At 34.6% G+C, this 19684-nt stretch overlaps 1 protein-coding gene across 2 annotated transcripts; it reads right to left on the bottom strand.

The window, feature by feature from the left end:
- Positions 1 to 683: 683 nt before the first annotated feature.
- LOC131424243 (uncharacterized) lies at positions 684 to 19437 on the bottom strand. 2 transcript variants are annotated; one of them, XM_058579916.1, is made up of 8 exons: positions 18423 to 19437; positions 12818 to 12888; positions 9868 to 9961; positions 8263 to 8333; positions 3608 to 3701; positions 1629 to 1727; positions 1019 to 1047; positions 684 to 933 (listed from the first exon to the last, which is right to left on the bottom strand). In XM_058579916.1, the coding sequence occupies exons 1-8, from the start codon at positions 18466 to 18468 to the stop codon at positions 796 to 798; spliced, it is 642 nt and encodes a 213-aa protein (XP_058435899.1). In that variant the 5' UTR covers positions 18469 to 19437; the 3' UTR covers positions 684 to 795. The 2 variants fall into 2 exon arrangements, with proteins under 2 accessions (XP_058435899.1, XP_058435900.1); XM_058579917.1 differs by lacking the exon at positions 18423 to 19437 and adding an exon at positions 16944 to 18344.
- Positions 19438 to 19684: the final 247 nt, after the last annotated feature.

Below are 19684 nucleotides of genomic sequence, written 5' to 3' on the forward strand. Positions count from 1 at the left end.
AAATCTGTGGGCACATGAGCTTGAGGGGCATGGTCATGAATGGAGATGAATAAAGAAAATGCAAAAGTGCGCTATGGGGTTGATGCAGGACTGAATGAAGGAATGTCTCCAAAAGGATCTGGGTTCCGTTTTTAGCATACCCAGAGGTAACAAACATAACAACAAGTCAAGGACAAAGAATGATGAGCAAACACTCCATTGGGATGTGGAAGAATTTATGGATTGACTACTCTGAGATAAAATTTCAGGAAAGAGTGTTCACCAGCAAATGTTCACTTTAGAAGCAAGGGATAAACTAAAGTACATATGATCATTCCTTTTATTATTTCTTGCCTCAAACTGACCACAAGAGTTGTCAAAGTCAGTACCTAAGTAGCATAAAAACAAGTTTGATGCATTTGGTTGGTACACTAGATGTCAGGGTAGAGTGCACATTGTCTTTTAAATTAGATTTTCTTGTATTTCACAGACCGGCCTTGACATCTTGGCTTCAAGAAAAATACAAGTCCTCATCATCTCAGGATTCTGGATTTCAATCCTGCTCCCCTGGACCTACTTTTAAAATTGGGTTGGGAAGAAAAATCAGCCTCACAATCCAACTGACAAGTGTCATGACTCCGATTTGGGAAGTTTAATTGTAGAAACACCTAGGATATAGGTTATTTTAAAACATCTTTTCCTCATAGATTTACAGAAATATTTTGAAATGTGGATGCACCACCAACACAGACCTGATGGGGCAAATCCTCCCAACACATGGCACAAATGGATATATCAGGAGTGAAAAGTTTGCTATCATTTCCAAGGTTTAATCATAGGTAGTTTTATAGAAGTTGTACTGCAAAAGTTACCTGATTTCCGTTTTATTTTTTGCTTCCACCATTTTTGTTTTTTGAGAGCTGTATCTTTGCTTTTAATGGTAGGCTTGATGTGCTTGGAGACAAGATAATACGTAAATATTTTACAGTGCATACAGCATGCATTTAATAATATAACATAAACATAGAAGATGATTTACCTTGTATAAAGCATGTACGTCTTTAGATACTGAAAAGCAAATGAAATACATAATCAATAAAATCTGAACATAAAAAGAAAACACACTCATATTCCTACTAAGTGAGTACAGAGCTCAGTCCAATGATAACTATTTTTATTAGCATTGATAAAGATTACATTAGCTTTGGAGTTTTAAGTTTGGGGATTTTTGTTGATCACAAGACTGAAATGTTCTAAATGAATATTGACAATATATCTTTAGTAAATAAGTCTTGCAGTTACGTTTCAAAAGGTAAGAACACCTATGTGATCATTATAAATAATTTGGCAAGGGTACATATACAAATGTGAAGACGCAGAATGCTGGAGACCACAGAGATCTGTATTCAGAGAAAGAAAGACGAATACGGAGAATTTCAATGTCAAAGCTGAAGTAGTCAGATGGCAGCACATATGTCAAGTGACCTACGAATTGTTTAATCCATTTTATTATACCTAAGTATCCTGTACCTCAAGATCCAGGACAAGGTATACTTTATTTCTTATCAGTTATTTTTTTTCTGAACTAATAGGATCAGATATATGCATTTAGAATAACAGCTAATATGAACATGATTGTTTTTTCATACCCATCTGGGACCGTGGCACATCTTCTAATCCTGCTTCCTCTGTTTTAGTGGATATCGGGTTACCCTTTTCACCCGTGTACGAAGATACAGGTCCTGCATCTTAAAAAATATGAGAAAGCATAAAGAATTTAGATATGGTCATCCACAGCAATCTGTGATCTGAAAGCAGGCAGAATTGACAGGACTCAAAAGACTGTCACATAAACACATTAGTAACACTCTTAGTATTTGAGGAATAAATTCCATAAGGAATTCTAGTTTAAAAATGAGTCTGCCATAACACATACAGTCATGATTTCACATATTTTTTTGAGTGTGCTGGCCGATCTAAGAATTAGTTATCAGAATTTAGCACAGGAGTGGAATGTATTCCTGTAGCACAAAGGGACATGGTTTCATTCCAAAGAACCAAAATAATAATAATAATAATAATAATAATAATAATAATAATCAAAAATAAAACTATCTTTGAAAAAAACAAATTTTCAAAAACACTTGGTCACTGATCTAAATCACTCTTAGGATGCCACACACATGGTGGGGCCTGGTGGGTGTGCAGGACAGATTTGTACAGCAGGTTGCCCTGATTTTTCCAGTCCCTACTTGTTTCAATCACCTGGGGACCAGGAATCATCCCACTTTTGGTTTGAAGGCAGGCACACTGAAAAATGCTGAATTGCATTTTATCATTTTCCCCTCTAAAATTTCCTTGCTGACTTCTTTATTTTCTTCCTCATTTTGCCTCTCTCCTAGTTTTTCATAAAACCCTCTAGAGCAGGAGACTATTTTATTTCCATTTTCTGTTTTTTTGTATGGGTTATTCGAACTCCTTCCTTCCTGGCAATGTAGCAATTTTATGTTAGAAATGTAATTTTTAAATTTTTCTCTTTTGTGTTATCCCCACTACCTAAGAAATATGCACATAATTATTGCAACATTTATTCTGGCAGTTGATCTTCTTCTATCTTGGTTTGTAGGGTCTACTAGCATTTTTTGTTTGTTTGTTTGTTTTTGTTTTTTGTTTTTTGTCCCACAGGGACATTCTTTGCCTGGCTACAAAAAATGCTGTGGGCATACCAGGATCATTGCAATCACCTTAGAATCTATAGGAAATGTAGAAGGAAAGAACTTCTGAGTCACAATGAGCTTCTGATCATGGCCTCAACAGATGATTCATTATAGTTTGAGAGATCTAGTATAAATTTTTTGGAATCCATTGCCTCTACCTTAACTAGAATGTAGCTCTGGGTTTCTCCCTAGGATGTTACCCTCAAATGAAAGTTCAGTCAAGCTATTATCTTTCCAAATTTAGTTTTAGATATCTGTGAATTTGGGGACCACTCTGTAACCATTTCTATTTCTTTCCACTTTCCTAATTGGTGTTTCTACCCTATACATTTTTTTGTACAGAGTAGCAACACATTTGGTGTCATTAGATTTTATACATGAAGAATCTTTTGTGATAAACAAACTTGACAATGTGGGAATTCCTTCTTCACTCCTCAATTTTATTCCATTCCAACTGTGACTAAGTCAGGAATGTTGGAAAATTTTTACTTTACACTTCATTCAGCTTTGGACCTGGAAACTCAAAAATGCTTCCCAAATTTTGAAAATGCTGCTCTTCCCCCCCCTCTTATGTAACTGAGGGTCCTTCCTTCCACTGAGTACAACTGCTCCCTCTTCCTTCATTGACTCCCTGTAATTAATGCCTGTCTCAGTGTTCATATCCTCTTCTTCTCTTTCATTTCTATTTTACTTTGATTGAAGCATGTCTCAAAATGCAACTCATAATTCAGATTTTTTTTAGCAATATCCCCAGTTTAACCTGTGACAGAAACCTAATACAATATGACTCATTATATTTCTTTTTCCTTACTAGATAATACATACACTCTTGGAACAATTACAATATTTTAGTGCTCTTGCTTTAAAGCAATACGCTCACCAATGTCTTTTGCATTTTTTGTCATTCTTACCTTCTCCATGTTCGTTTGTTCTATTCTTTGCTTGTGTATAGGACCCAACAGATATACTGGAAGCACAAACTTCTGTAGGTTGCTTACAGACACTCTGGGGAAAGTAATACCAATAATAAGTTGCATGAAGTTTTAATCATCACATATTACTTATCACCATATATATATATATATTTGTGAAATCATCAGAATTAGAAATTAGATGAGTGCATTTTGAACAAGAATATATTGTACAAGTTTCACTGTCCTAGGCAGTTCAGATTAACTGAGCTCATATATCATTCTGGCTACTGATTGGATAAAGCCAAGATGAGGGACATAGGAACTGTGTTCCCTCCGAATATACACACTGACAAGCATATACCCCAAACAACTAGCATCAGTATATAATCAGTCAACTTTGCACTGCCCAGCAGTTCTAAAAATGCTTTGAAAGACTTTTAAGAATGGCACTTGGTGTTCCATAGCATTTTAAATTTGAATGGCCATTTTTTTATTCTGAAAGAATGATACTTGGTAAGATGAGAGTTTCAATTCTGTCACCTTGTGTAGGAATGATAAACTGTTGTACTTGCTTCATTTATTCATCAGAGACTTCGAAAACTTAATGCATTTCAGCAAAATATTTACCGAGTCAAAACTTATTTTAAAAAAGTAAAATATAGTGAGGAAATGTGTCTGTATGTAACATGAACATAACAGCACACACACTTGGGTAAAGTATGCAACACTTTCATTGGAGAAGAAACTAAGAGGTATTTCAAAAGAGAAAGGTGACTCCCATCTCTGAAAAGCTGACTATTTGCAGAGGTGGGAGTCATTTGAACTGGTGCATTGCTGCTTGAAGAAAAAGACAGGCTGTGGGAAATCACAGGAGTGACACAATGGAGAGCCTGTGACCAGATGAAACCAGAAATATGAGATACTCAAAGAGGAAATGCATTCGTGGAAGAAATAGTGTAAAGCCGCAGTAGGGAAAACTAGCTTGCTATGAGAGAGGAATATGCTGACTGGTGAGCTGAGGAGAATCTCACCCCTCCAAATAAGAAATTAAGAAAAGCAAGGATAGACAGTTCTCAAAACAACAAATACAATTTCCCTATAAATACATAAAAAAATTAAACATATTTAGCATTCAGGGTAATACCATCCAACACTCTATCCCTGAAGCTTGTCATAACTAAGTCATGACAATGTGTTTTGCTGTGGGGAAGGATCCTAGTGTCTTTGACTCTTACTTCCTCTTCTGATAGAAGAGCTGAATACTTACCTCACCATATTTTTGTGAAAAAAAAAATTAAACATATGTAGCATTCAAGGAAATACCATCCAAAACTCCATTGATATTTCAGCTCATGCCAGTCAGATAGGCATTCTTAAAGTATTCAAATAATCAGTGCTGGAGAGGACATGGGTAAAAATATACAAGCATACTCTGTGATACTGAAAATTAGGACTTTCCATTTGGAACATAGTATGGAGAGTTTCAGAGTACTAGGGATATGAACATCATATGACCTACGTTTCCCAACCCTTCTTCTTATTTACAAAGTATAATAATTTCTGTATACACATGAGACACATTTACTTCAATGTTTACAGTGGTTTCTGTCACAATTAGACAGAAATTGGTGGTGGAACTGAAAATTAGTTCAGCCAATCTGGAATGCAGTATGGAGATACCTTGGAAAATTTGGAATGAAATCACGATTGACTCAGCTATCTCACTTCTTGGCTTATACCCAAAGGACTTAAAAACAGCATACTATAGGGACTTGGCCTTATCAATGTTTATAGCAGCACAATTCAAAATAGTTTAATTGTGGAACCAACCCTTTTGCCCTTTAGTAGATGAATGGCTTGGGAAACCTGGGTATATATACACAATGGAGCCCTACTCAGCATTAAAGAGAAAAAAATCATGGTATTTGCAGGTAAATGGATGGAATTGGAGAATATAATGCTTTGTGAAGAAAGCTAATCCCAGAAAAATAAATGCTGAATGTTTTCTTTGATATGAGGATGCTGACTCATAATGGTGATGGGTGGGGAGCATGGGAGGAATGGAAGATCTTTAGATAGGGCAAAGGGGAGGGAGGGGAAGGGAGGGTTAAGGGGGTAGAAATGATGGTGGAATGAGTTAGACATCATTACTATAAGTACATATATGAAGACACGAATGGTGTAATAATACATCGTGTACAATCAGTGAAAAATTGTGCTCTATATGTGTAATATGAAATGAATTGCATTTTGCCATTGTGTGTAACAAATTAGAGTGGATAAATAATTTAATAAAAAAAGAATAGAAGCTCATGGCTCTGTCATGGAATCATTTTGTTTCCAGCAAGTGCCAAGGTTAAGTCTGGTAGAAAAAGGCTGCATGCAATATCATAAACATGAAAATGAATACTAGAATAATTGGAATAGTTACCCCCATTAACATCACACAGGCAGTTGGAGGCACCCTCTTAAGAATTACAATATTTCCTGAGGACAAAGGCTCTCAGTGGGGTCTAATTTTAGTCACTCTGTGTTAAAGATCAGGTACCCCTGCATACCTTATATTTCCATAATGCTGTAGCCACCATTCTTCAGATAACTGAATTGTTACTGAACTTATGGGCTCAGGTTAGTGAGTGACAGGCATGTGCTGAAAGATCTCATCAGGAAGATGTGTATTGCTGCTGTGGTCATTCTGTAGAGTAGAGGTCCACAGAGGTATTGCCTCTTTCAAACTGGTGCTTTGGGAATAATGATAGTAAGCAAGAACTGGTAGTTGAGAATTCAAGGGACAGAAGATTCCAGAAGTGCTTGGGAAGGATCAGTAGAATGGAATTTTCACTAAGTTCTCAGAAGAAGTCATAGATTCTGAAACCAGGCCATGTCTCTCATGCTCCAAGAGGTTGTAGGAAAAGGCCTCAGTGACTTGGAATCATGCACAGTATAAGACCACTGAGTAAGGAATTCCATAATTGGGGTCTGCATTACAGATTAGTCCCCAGCCTCCATGGACCACAGGGTTTATCAGGCAATTTCTACATTTTATAGACCCATGTCTCTGAGTACATAAACTAATACTAAGTGTGCATTGCCTCTGCAACTTTCAATGTTCCCTCAGCATTCTCTGGGAGGTGTGGGAGAGAAAGGAGCAAAGAAGATCAGCTTGTACTCTCCACTATCATGGTAGGCTGTTTGAAGCTAGTGCAAAAACAACAACAACAACAACAACAACAACAAAAACCTGCTGAACCGTTTTTGCATCTCAAAAACCCCTAATAGTTATATGCTTTCAAAATTAGAAATACCCCCCAAAAATTGTCTCCATATCATTTGCTTTAGTAAAAGTGAAATCTGAAGAAGTTGTTCTTGCTCTTTTCAGTTTTTTCTTTGTTTTTGTATGGGATTTCCATGTCATTTGTTTTTTTCATGTTCTGATTTTCTAATATATTTTCATTCATTTCATATTTTGGTTGCTGGATCCCTTTTTTATTCCATTTGAAATCTCCTTCTATTCTCATTTCTTTGAATTTGATCCTCATCTCCTTTTCAGTCTCTGCTTACTCTCACCACTTTCATTCTCTGTTCTTTTTAAAATTATTATGATAATCTTATTATCCCTGAGGCTTTTTTTGTCTTGCAAGATGAACATTATTATTACCTACTCCTTCTTTTAATTTTGTGCTGTTTTAGATATCATTTAAAAGCTAAATTTTATTTGCATGTGATATATGTTTTGTTTAAAGGTATGTTTATTTCCAGAACTTATTCCTTCCAAAAGACGAGATGCTGGTGAGTGAATATAGCTTGTTAAATGTTCATTTATAGGTTTGATGCCAAAATATATGCCATGCTCCAGACACATCACATAGATTAACCTGCACTCTTAAAAGACACATACATGACATGGAAGAGAAATCCATTCAAATGCATGAAAAATAACAAAAGCAACAGGAGAAAGAGAGGCATTAAGACACCTCCAAAATTCCACAAACTGTCAAAAACTTCATCCAAGGTCTTCTTCCTAACATCCACTAAAGAGGTCTAATAAAAACATTTAGTAATTTTATTGATCTTGCATGAAAAGAAAAAGAAAATGAACTAGAAAGTTGTTTGTACCTTAACAGATGTATACCTCCTGAAAAATTCTGATTTCATTAACAGACTCTTTGGTTTCTAATTAAGCCTATTTCTTGCCTTGTCTTAGACTAGACATTGGAGTTGAGAGAGAATGGAATCTTTAACCCATGCATGAATTACTGGTAATGAGAAACTAAAATTTTGAGCCTTTGGGAAAGATGGTCTTTTAATAAGAATGTGTTCACTGGCCATTTTATTTATATATTTTCCTTTTTTTTACTGTTTTTTTTAAGTCTCATTTTCTCATCACGTAGGGAGATCACATAGAAGAAAACTGAAAGAATATTCAAATAATTGCCTCAATTGCTAGAATACAGTTTGCCATTAAGCTTCCTTGATTTCTAATACTATTTTCATGTTCATGTCCAGTTACATTCTTTTAGATGTGAATGGAAATTATGATGTTTGATTCCCAAAATCCTATGCTAAGAGGTCATTTCATTTGGCCTAATTTACCTTCTGGAATCAAAGCAAAGAGAAATACACCAGGAATTTAAACTGACCCATTTACATACCGGTTCCTGGCTTTTTTCAGTGCCCATAAGCCTCTCCTTCTTTTCTGCTGATGACATGTCCGAATGTGACTCTGTTGACAAATGTATAGTTTTACTTAGAACTGTTAGAATGAGTGAAAACCTACCCAAATAAAAAGGGAAAATTTTAATAATCATATAATTTAATCCTCACAATTATATTTTTTAAGTTAAGCTTAACTTTAGGTGAATGTTTATGTTGTTTGAAACTTTTTGATTGTTGTTTGTGTTGGGGCCTAGTGATTGTACCCAGGGACCTGTGAATCCATGGCAAGAGCTGTAGCACTCACTTCAAATCCAGGCCTTTTATATTTGGAGACAGGAGGTCTGTAAATTCCCTGGCTGAATGAAAACCTGCCATCAGCCTGCCCTAGCATCTGAAGTCATAGATGTTCCCCTCTTTATCCTAGGCACATTGAGTTATTTACAGAGTAATTATACTTAAGACCCTAGAGGTCACCATGTTCAATGCATATGATAACTAAAAGTTTTACTCATTCAAAGAAAAAGGATATTTTGCAGAAAAAAATGTGAAAATTACAATGGAAAGAATTAACTTCACACTGTTTACTTTATTTTTTTCCTTATAATAACTTTTAAATAACTACTGCATATAATGTTTGGTGTCTGCAAAACAAAACAAAGCAAAATAAAGTTGTTGACAGTTACACATTTACCAGTGAACTCCTTGCTTCTTTCTTTTCCTTTTTTTTTGCATTTCTTCTATCAGGATTCGCTCTGGTTTTGGAAGCACTCCTCATAGTGCCTGTTATTCCTCAAATAAACTGGTATTGCCCCCCTGGTGCTACCTCATATGTTGACCTGCTTTTGTACTGGGTGATAACCACTTGACCTGGAATTTATTCCTTTTTCTATGTAGTCCATCAGGTCTGATTTGATGCTCAAAGGATGTTGAATGTTAACACAGAGTGTATGGGCTTCAGAAAGTGACTAACAGGAATGTGCTGAAAACTTCGATAAGGAAAAGGTGTATAGTGCCTGTTGAACAGTTTGTAGAGTACAGGTCAACAGATGCACTGCCTCTTTCAAAGGGGTCCTTTGAGAATAATAATAGTGTGGGATATTGGATCCTATACTTAGGGACAAAACCACATAAAGTGCAAATTTTTCTTCAGTATTTCCTAATTTATGAAGTATGGGGAAATTTTACTTTATGCCTCATTTAACTTTGGAACTCATGTTTTTTGCCATATTTTTGAAAGCTCTGCTCTTTTTTCTTCTCATAGGAGACCTGAATTTCCTTTCCTTCACTGACTATACCTTCTTCCTTTTCCTTCATTGACTCCCTCTATAATCACTTCCTTTCTCAATTTTTATTCCCTCTTCTTTGCTCCTTTTTGTTATTTATGAATTTTCTGTGATTGAAGCATGTATCAAAAATGCAACTCACATTTCAGTTTCTTTGCAATACCTGTGGGCTGAAACCTAATAAGATATGTCACTTATTAACTTTTTTTCTTATTAGATATTTAACAGTTGAACTGTGTGAACAATTAGAATATACTATTGCTCATGTTTTAATGCAATTTTCTCATCAATGTATTTTGTATCCTATAAGGTTCTTACCTTGTACTGGTCCATTTACTATCTTCTTTCCTCTTTGATAGGACTCATCAGATATACCAGAAGTACACACCTGTGGATGCTGCTCAGTTTCATTCTGATAAAATTTATATCAAAAATGAGTTGAATACAGGGTTTATCATTTCTTTTAGACATCACCATATTTCTAGTTGTGAAATCATGGGAATTAGAATTTAGACCAGTACATTTTGAGAAACAAAAATTTCCATAAGAGACACTCTCCCATGCACTCCAAATGAAACTAAATTTTTCTCTTCATCTCTCTGTTGATGGGTTAAAACTCAGATGGAGGACATAAGGAATGTGTTTCCTGGAAACAAAATCTGAGGTCCCTACATCCAAATCAACTAGCATCAGCTTAATTAGTCAAATTTCCATTCCATAGCAAATCCACAAATGCAGTAGAATACTTATTTAAAACTCTTTTGAGAAATGTACTTCATGTTATATAGCTTTAAGCATTTAAATAATGGATGGCCAAATTTTTAGTGATAAATTGATACTTGATGTCATAAGAGAGTTTCAATTCTATCACCAGAATTAGTAAGGAAACATTGTTCACTTGGTTCATTTCAGTTGTCAGACACTTCCAAAATTTAATATCTTTCAGCAAAATATTTACTGAGTCAAATCTCATTATTTTAACAAAGGAGAAAATGTGGAAATAAATGTGCCTATATTTTACTTGGACATAACAGCACACACAATTTGGGTAGAGTATGCAACATTTTCCATCGAAGAAAGAATAAAAGGTGTTCTAGTGGAGAAACATGGCAGAACAGAATCATACAGTGCTTACTCACTGATTATTTTCATAGTTGGGAGTAAAATGTGTGTGACTGCATAACAAAAAATGGGCTGTGGAAAGCCACTACAGAGAGCCAGTGACTAGATAAACTCCAGAAATATTGGCTTTTAAAAGCAGAATGCATTCATAAATGAAATAAGATGCAACAGTGCCAGGGGAAACATAGCTGGGCAAAAGAGAAGAATCTCCCCTCTGGTGGGTTTAAGAGAATCTCAGCAATTCAATTAGTAAATGGAGGAAAGCAATAAATAAACAGGCCTCAAAATAAAAAAGAAACAAATTGCCTAAACACATATGAAAATAATTTCAACATCTCTAGCATTCACGAAAATATCATTCACAACTCCATTGACAGTTCAGCTCACCCCTATCAGAATGGCAATTATCAAGTATTCAAATAATAAGTGCTGAGGAGGATGTGGGGAAAAACAATCATACACTGTGAGACTGAAAATTAGGACTTCCACTCTGGAACGGAATATGGAAAGTCCTCAGAATACTAGGAATATAATCACCATATGACCCAGGTTTTTCACCCCTTGCTATTTATCCCTGTGTACTAAAATTAGTATACACACATGACATATGAACTTCAATATTACAGTGGAAATCATAATTAGAAAGTTTGGGAAATGATTCAGATGTTCATAAAAAGAAGAATTGAAAAAGTTCGTGTGGAGATACTTGGCACAGAATTTGAGCATAATAGTTTTTCATAGTACACTATTATGTCAAAATGAAACCCACATAATATATAAAAAAGTGCTCTAAAAATTTCTAAATTATAAATATTATATCATCAAAATCTCCCTTATTTTATACACATGATATTTTATACAAAAACAATAGAAACATAATTTAGATTACTCTAAATTTAAATATAACTTTCTTACCCATTGAGAGACTTGGATTCTAATGAGTTTGTAAAAAAAAAAAAATGGGTGCACTGCAGAAACTTCAAGGCAGAATTTGAGTGCATGCACAGTAGTGACTGCCTCTTTCAAACAGGTACTTTGAGAAAAATGATAGGAGCCTCTTCTCTCTTTTATCTAAGCATGCTTACTAGGATATCAGAAAACAAAGCCTTTCTTTTTTTAACTTTTCTAAGACTGAACTATTGCATAAAAACAGTGAGTTGGAGGAACCCACAACAACAATCAAGGTGGGTGTATGAGAGAACTCAGATATAGATTTGCTGAGACCTCTGGGCAGCTAGAGCATGGTCTTGTGGTCTACCTAATCTAAAGTATCTCATGGCACTTTCATTGAAATGCAGTATTTGCAGCTTATGATACAGATGTGTCTGATAGAAAACTGTCATGACAGCACATGGCATATGTGAGTCTGGTAGAAAATTGACTGCATGCAAAATCACACACATGAGCAGACATTCAAGACATTCAACCTACTCTGCTGAGAGGCATTGGGAGTAGTTGCCCCCATTTCCACCACACAGTGGTCAGAGTCACTCACCTAGTGAATTCCAATAGATTCCTCACTACAAAACCCTTTTAGAAGGGTCCAATTGTAGGGACTCTGTGTGAAAAGATCAGAAACCACTACATGTCTTGTAGCTACAAGAAGCTACGCCAGCTATCCTCACAGGATGGTAGATGTTCAACTTGATCATATGGACTCAGAGTAGTGATTGTCAGAAATGGGCTGAAAACTTTTATAAGAAAGAGATGGGTTGTGCCTGTTGGGCAGTTTGTAGAACAGAGATCCACAGGGGCACTGCCTCTTTCAAATGGGTGCTTTGAGAAAAATGACAGTGAGCAAGAGTTTTCAGTGGCTACTAAGTTATATATGTTCATAATTTCAACTGGCTATTTATAAGTTTCAAAATTATTCTTCATCATTAAATGAGGTTACAGAGATAAAAGCACTCAATATTCAAAAAATTGTTCAATTGCTCTTACAAAACTTACCCTTAGTCCACTATGTTTCCTAAGCTATTTTCATGTTGATCACAAGTTATTTGCTTTAGACTTAAATATTAAACCATGTTTGGATTACAAAAGGGTATTCTATGAGGTCATTTCATTTGGCATAATTTACATTCTGAGCGCAAAAAAAGTGGGTGGGGGGAATAAACCAGGAATTTAAATTGACATATTCACATACCAGTTGTGGGTTATTTTCAGTGTCCTTGAGACTTTCCTGTTCTTCTGCTGATGACATGCCAAAATGTGACTCTGTTGATTAATGAATAGATTTACTTAACTATTTAAACAATTAGAATTGTGAAAATCTATACAAATAAAAGGAATAATTGTAACAACAGTATATGTTAAGTTTTCCAACTATAATTTTAATTTAAGCTTACTCTTAGGTGAATATTTATTTTTTGAAACCTTTAAATTTATGTTTGTGTGTGGTCTGAATATTATATTCAGGGATTTGTGTATTGTTGGCAAAAACTGTAGCACTTATTTCAAATCCCAACCTTTTTTTTTTTTTTTAATTTGCAGACAGGTTTTCTGTAAGATTCTCTGTCTGGCAGAAAGCATGCCATTGGGCTGCCTCAACTTATAAAATATCACATTTGCAGATATTCCCCCTCTGTACCAGTATATATTGAGATCTTTAAAAAGTAATTTTACTGATTCAATACTTCAGAATACCACTTGGAGAGAAATGGGGTGTCACCAAGTTGAATGCATATAATTCACATGTTCATCCACTCAAGGTAAAATTGCAAAAAAAAAAAATTACCATGGAAACAAGAAATATCACAATGTTTTCTTTTTCTTCATCCAAAGGGTAAGTTATAAACAATTGCTATACATCATTTTGGCAGCCCAAATGATTGATCACATTTACACTTCATCATAAGAATTCCAATTTATACCTTCATCAAGAGAACTCATATTTCTTTTCCTTTTCTTTCTTGAGATACATATTCACAGAAAGTTTTATATATACATATAACTTTTTATTATGCCTGTTATTCCTGACACAAACTGGTTTTGCTTTTCCTGGGGCTACCTCAGATACTTGACCAGCTTTTGTACTGTATTACAACTACTTAGACCTGAAAATTATTCCTTTGATGTTTATCAAAGTTCTTTGCAGAAAATTGTACTGTAAAAATTACCTGATAGTTGCTTTTGATATTTTTTAGTTTTAGGTGGAAACAATATCTTTATTTTATTTTTATGTGGTGCTGAATTACTGGGGCTGCTTGTACATCATGTTAGTGTCAAAAGTTTTATATATTTCCATCCATGATTGAGTATGTGGTAAGAGCTAGAAGAGCTAGAAGAGATAACCAGGGTTTGTGTCTTTTCTGGAAAAAAACAGAGACCTAAGTAGTGAGGACATCATCAAGACACAGGAAATGGTAAGAGCATAAAAATCTATAGCGTGATATAGAGACAAGTGTTAAGTGGGACAGTATTTGTCTGAACATAAAGGGATTGGTGAGGATAATTTCCAGAGGAGAGTTCAGACATGAAAAGGGCTAAAGATACAGAGGTAGAAAGAATTTGTATCATGAGTTATTTCTAAAAAAATTAAGATTGCTTGACATCCTCAATCTAAAGAGGGCCAATGATCATATATTCAGAATAGCAAGACCATTCTCAATGCTGTGGGTTGGTGAATGTGAGGGGCATGTGAATAAATAGAGATGAATAAAGAGAGAGCATTGCAGGCCTGAATGCTGTAATGGAGGGACTGTTTCCAGATATACAGAAAATGGAAGAATTTCAGTGGCCCATGTATAACAAAGTTCAATGAAGTGAACAAATTAAAAGCTGGGCTCTTGGGTAGGGAGATTCTGCTCCTGACTGTTACTCAAGGTTTCAAATGAGATGTGTAATAAAACACAGAAACTGTGAATTTTGCTTTCATTTACCATGTGGTTTCTTCTATGGCAACATCTTCCTATGTTGAGGGAACTCATTTAGGTCCTTGGTGGGCAATTTCCTTGAGCCTGGATTTACCAAGCCCACCAGTGAATCCGTGAAGTCAGTGGGTGAAACTCAGTGGAAAATAAACTGCTTAACATGTAAAAAGATTTGGATTAAGGTCCCTAACAATGTAGGGAAAGCCAGTAACAAAACACACCAATAAAATGTGACCAAACAAAAGTATTTGGGGATTTATTTCTCTTAGTCTAAATTCCAAGAAAGTATTTTATCCCATAAACAGTATTCATTTTATAGGAAAGGGATTAAAATGAAGAATGTATGATTATACATTGAGTAATTTCTTACTTAGTATTTGACCCATGAGTGGTGGAGAACATGGAATGTTCATAAACAGAACAAATGTTTGATGGATCTGGTGATTTACTGAGTGTTATAATAGAGTCAATATTTTTTTTAGATGTGTTTTTCTTGTGTTTCACAGAATAGCCTTGACCTACTGAGTTCAAGCAATATCTGTTTTTTCAGTCTCACAATTACCTGAAACTACAGCCTAGCTCTCCAATAAGCTTTTTACAACATTGTGGGGAAAGAAAAACCACCTCATAATCCCACAAACAGGGTTAATGTCTCCAGTTTGAGAACTTCACGTAGAAACATCTGAGTTACTGATTACTTTTGAAAATCTTTTTTTACGCTTTTTATAAAAAATTTCAACACATCTATGCAAACATAGACACTGGTCTATTGGGCCAAATTTTATCAAAATATTGTATTTAAAACAAAATGAGTGGAAAGTGTGCTAGCATTGTAGATGTTTATCATAGCTCTTTGCAGAAAATTGTACTGTAAAAACTACCTGATATATATTTTTTAATATTTATTTTTTAGTTTTAGGTGGAAACTATATCTTTATTTTATTTTTATGTGGTTCTGAGGATCAAACCCAGTGCCTCATGCATGCTAGGCGAGCACTCTACCATTGAGCCATAATTCCAGCCCCATATCTGATAGTTTTTGTCCATTCTTCCATCCTTACGTTTTATTCCAGGCTAAATAAACACTATTTCTTTTCAAAGAAATTCACGTGAAGTAATTTGTTTAGATACATGCTTTTAGAATAGCAGCTAATATATGAAGGAGCTATTTTGTTTGTTTTGGGGTTTTTTGTTTGTTTGTTTCTTTAATCATACACGTGTGGGACACTGATGAAATTTCTTTTCTTTTATCCTTTGGTTTAACCAATATCAAGTTTCTTGACCCCACTCTCATGAGAAGATACAGGTCCCACATCTAAGAAACAATGTATGAAAAACATAAAGAATTAAGATATGGGGACTGGGGTTGTGGCTCAGTGGTGCAGGGGGCTGGATTCAATCCTCAGCACCACAGAAAAGTAAATAAATAAAAATAAAGGTATTTTTATTGTATATCAACTACAACTAAAAAATACAATATTTTAAACTACAACTAAAAAATATTTTAAAAAAGAATTAAGATATGGTATTCCAAAGGAAAAATGATCTGAAAGCTCACAGAATACCATAAATCAGTAAACATTTCTATTTCAAAGTTAATGTCATATATTCAAGGAATAACAATCTTTGTTTTCAAGGTATAAACTCAATAAAGACTTTGTTTACAAAATGAATCTGGTTTAGTAGATTTTTGTCAGCTTTTCAAGTATTCATGGCCATGCTGCATTATCAGAAAATTAGTAGTCTAGGGATGAGTATGGAGCTCAGTAATGCGAGTGCATTCCTAGAATGCCCAGGGCCAAGTTTTCATTTTGAGGGAACATAACCAATAAGTAAACAACTAGCTGTCTTTACAATAAATACATCAAAAACAGTATGAACTCATCTGTCTATCTCATAAGGATTCCACACACATTGTGGTGCCTGATACTTACGAAGATGAGAAGTTTGTAGCTACAGGCTGCATAATGAAGTGATCCACAATAAACAAAACAAAACAAACAAACAAACAAACCACCACCATAATCTGAAAGCTTGCAGAGTGATCATATATAAATAAACTCCCTTACTTCAATGTTATTGATATACAAAGAATAACCACCATCTTGGTGTTCAAGGGAAAACTCACTAAAGATTTTAGAAGAAAAAATGAAACTGGCATGGCATATCTTGATAGTTATTCAAGTATTCTCATACAATGTCTGGATGAACAGAAAATTAGCTATCTGGAGATGAGAATTTATCTCAATAATAAAGTATATTAATGGCAGGTCAAGGGACAGGATTTTATTTCAAAGCACCAATACAGTAATAATATTAATAATAAAAAATTTAGCAGCATCAAAAACACTAGGCTTCTCAGCTGAATGAATCACATGAATGGCACCTATATCATGGTACCTGGTAGGTATGAAGGGGAGAAGTTGGTAGCTGCAAGTTGCCCCAATTCTTCCAGTCCATACTGGTTCCAATTATCTCTGGACCAGGAATAGTCTCACCTTTGGTCTGAAGGCAGATAAACTGAAAGAAGTTGGGCTGCCTTCTCTCAGTTTCAACATGATTCCCTCCAAAATTACATAGAAAACTCGTTGGTTCCTTCTTCATTTTTCCCTTCCTTTAAACATTTTCAAAGCAACTTCTAGAGGCTTTTGTTTGAAACCGTAAATTGTACATTCTTTGGTTCAATTATTCCCACTCCTTCTTGCCTCCCTATATAGGAAATGTATCATGGAAGTATAATTTGTATGTCTTTGTCTTTTGAGACCTTCCCTCTTTCCAAGATATATCCTCACAGGAAAGCAAGATGTATGCTTACACTTCATCTGCTTGTCTCCTGAAGTATAGGAACAAATAGGGTTCATTTACATTTCCCAAAGGACATCAGTTTCCTAGCTATGAACAATGTTGTCTGTGGATGAGGCTCATTGAAATGACCTTAGCAAATAATGTTTATCATAGTTTAAAAATATAATGTTTTTCATAATGGAAATGTGGAAGGAAATATCTACTGCCTCAGAATGAGCTTCTGAACATGGTCCCCAACAGTCAATGCATAGCAGTTTGAGATTCCCAGTGTGAACTTGGTCTTCTTCCACTTCTCATACTTTAACATGAATTTATCTCTCAGTTCCTCCCTACAAAGTCCCTCTAAATGAAAGTCTAAATGGAGCCATAATATTTCCAATGGGAATTTTAGATATCTGTGGTTTGGACATCACTCTATAACCATTCATATTTCTTTATATTCCCATTTTTGTTTCTGCCCTATATAATTTTGTTGTTATAGGTAGTAGCAACATGTTGCATTCATTAAAATCTGTACATACATAATAATTTTTGCTAAAAGAGCTTAGGCCTGAGTGATTAGTTCTTCACTCTTAATTTTTTTTCAAAACATACTAAGAAAGATTGAAATAATTTTACTTATGTATTAATTGATATTTGAAATGGAAACTTACATTTCTTCCCCATTTTGAAAACCCTGTTTTTATTTTCCTTCTCATAGGTGATTTGAATTTCCTTTCCTCCACTGAGTACAACTGCTGCTTTTTTCTTCATTGACTCATTGTACTAACTATACTTATCAGTTTTCCTTTCCTCCTTCTCTATTTTTTGATTCTCTTGTGCATCATAACATGTAGAAAAATGCAATTCATAATTCAGTTTTTTAGCAATACCCCTAATTTATTCTGTGAATGAAATAAAATAGTATATGCCACATATTGCCTTCCTTTTTTCTTTCTAGCTATTTAAAAGGAACATCATTAAAACAATAAGAATAGACTACTGCTCATGAATGAAGGCAATATTCTCTCCAAAGTATTTTTTATTATATATATATATATATATATATATATATATATATATATATACACTTACTTTTTATATATTCATTTTCTCTCTTCTTTGCACTTTGATGGGACATACCAGATATACTAGAAGCATAATCCTTTGGCTGTTTATCAGAGACACTCTGGAAAAATTAATGTTAATAATGAATTTTATAAAGATTTCATCATCATATTTGGACATCACCATATTTCTAAATGTAAAATCATGGGAATTAAAACTTATACAAGTACATTTGGAGCAACAAATATTTCCATAAAAGACTCTATCCTACGCATTACAGGTTAAGCTGAGCTCTTCTCTTCATCTGGCTGCTGATGAGGTAAAACCCTAATGAGGACATGGGAAATGTTTTTCTCTGACAACACTGTCAATGGCATGTCTATATCTAAAACAACTAAGTATTTAAGTAAATAGCAATCATTGCATTACCCACCAAATCTATGCATGCAAGAAGAGAAAATATATTTAAAACTGTTTATATAAATGCACTTGATGTAAATCAGAATGCAACATTTTTAGCACCATATGGCCTATTTTTAGTGTTAAATTATGGTACTTGATGTGATAAGACAGTTCAAATTCTGTCACCTTGTGTAGAAATGAAACACTACTGTATACTTGCTTCATTTGAGTCATCAGAAACTTCCAAAATTTCATGTATTTCAATAAAATATGTATGGAGTTAAAATTACATTTAGAAAATGTAGAAGGAAGTAAGAAATGCATGTCTACATTTTACTTGCATGTAACAGCACATGCAATTTGGATAGAATATGCAACAATTCCCCTCAAAGAAAGAACTAACAAGTGTTCCAGTAGAGAAAGGTGGCAGCACAGGATCTTAGAGTATAACTAACTATTTCCAGAGATGAAGTCAGCAAGGTTAACCAATGTTTTGCTACATATTAAAACCACACACTGAAGGAAAACACTGGAGAGCCACTACAGATAGCCTGTGACTAGATGAAATATAATATGCAATCATAGAGGAAATAGACTGTAGCAGTGCCAGGGGAAATTAGCTGAGTAAAAACGAGGAATCTCCCCTCTGTGGGCTAAAGAGAATTTCACCAACATAATTAGAAAATAGAGAAAAGCAATAGACAGACACATCTATGAACAAGATATACAAATTGCATAGCAAATTATGAAAAATTTTCTATCTTCAAAATATTGAGGGTAAAATATTTAAAACTCCATTGATATTTCAGCTCACCCATTCAGAACAGCACTTATCAAGTACTCAAATTATAAGTGCTGGTGAGGATGTGGAGAATCATCATCATCAT

The sequence above is a fragment of the Marmota monax genome, unplaced genomic scaffold, assembly GCF_021218885.2.
Source record: "Marmota monax isolate L192 unplaced genomic scaffold, Marmota_monax_Labrador192_F-V1.1 WCK01_AAM20220418_F8-fsc01985, whole genome shotgun sequence".
Lineage (NCBI taxonomy): Eukaryota > Metazoa > Chordata > Mammalia > Rodentia > Sciuridae > Marmota > Marmota monax.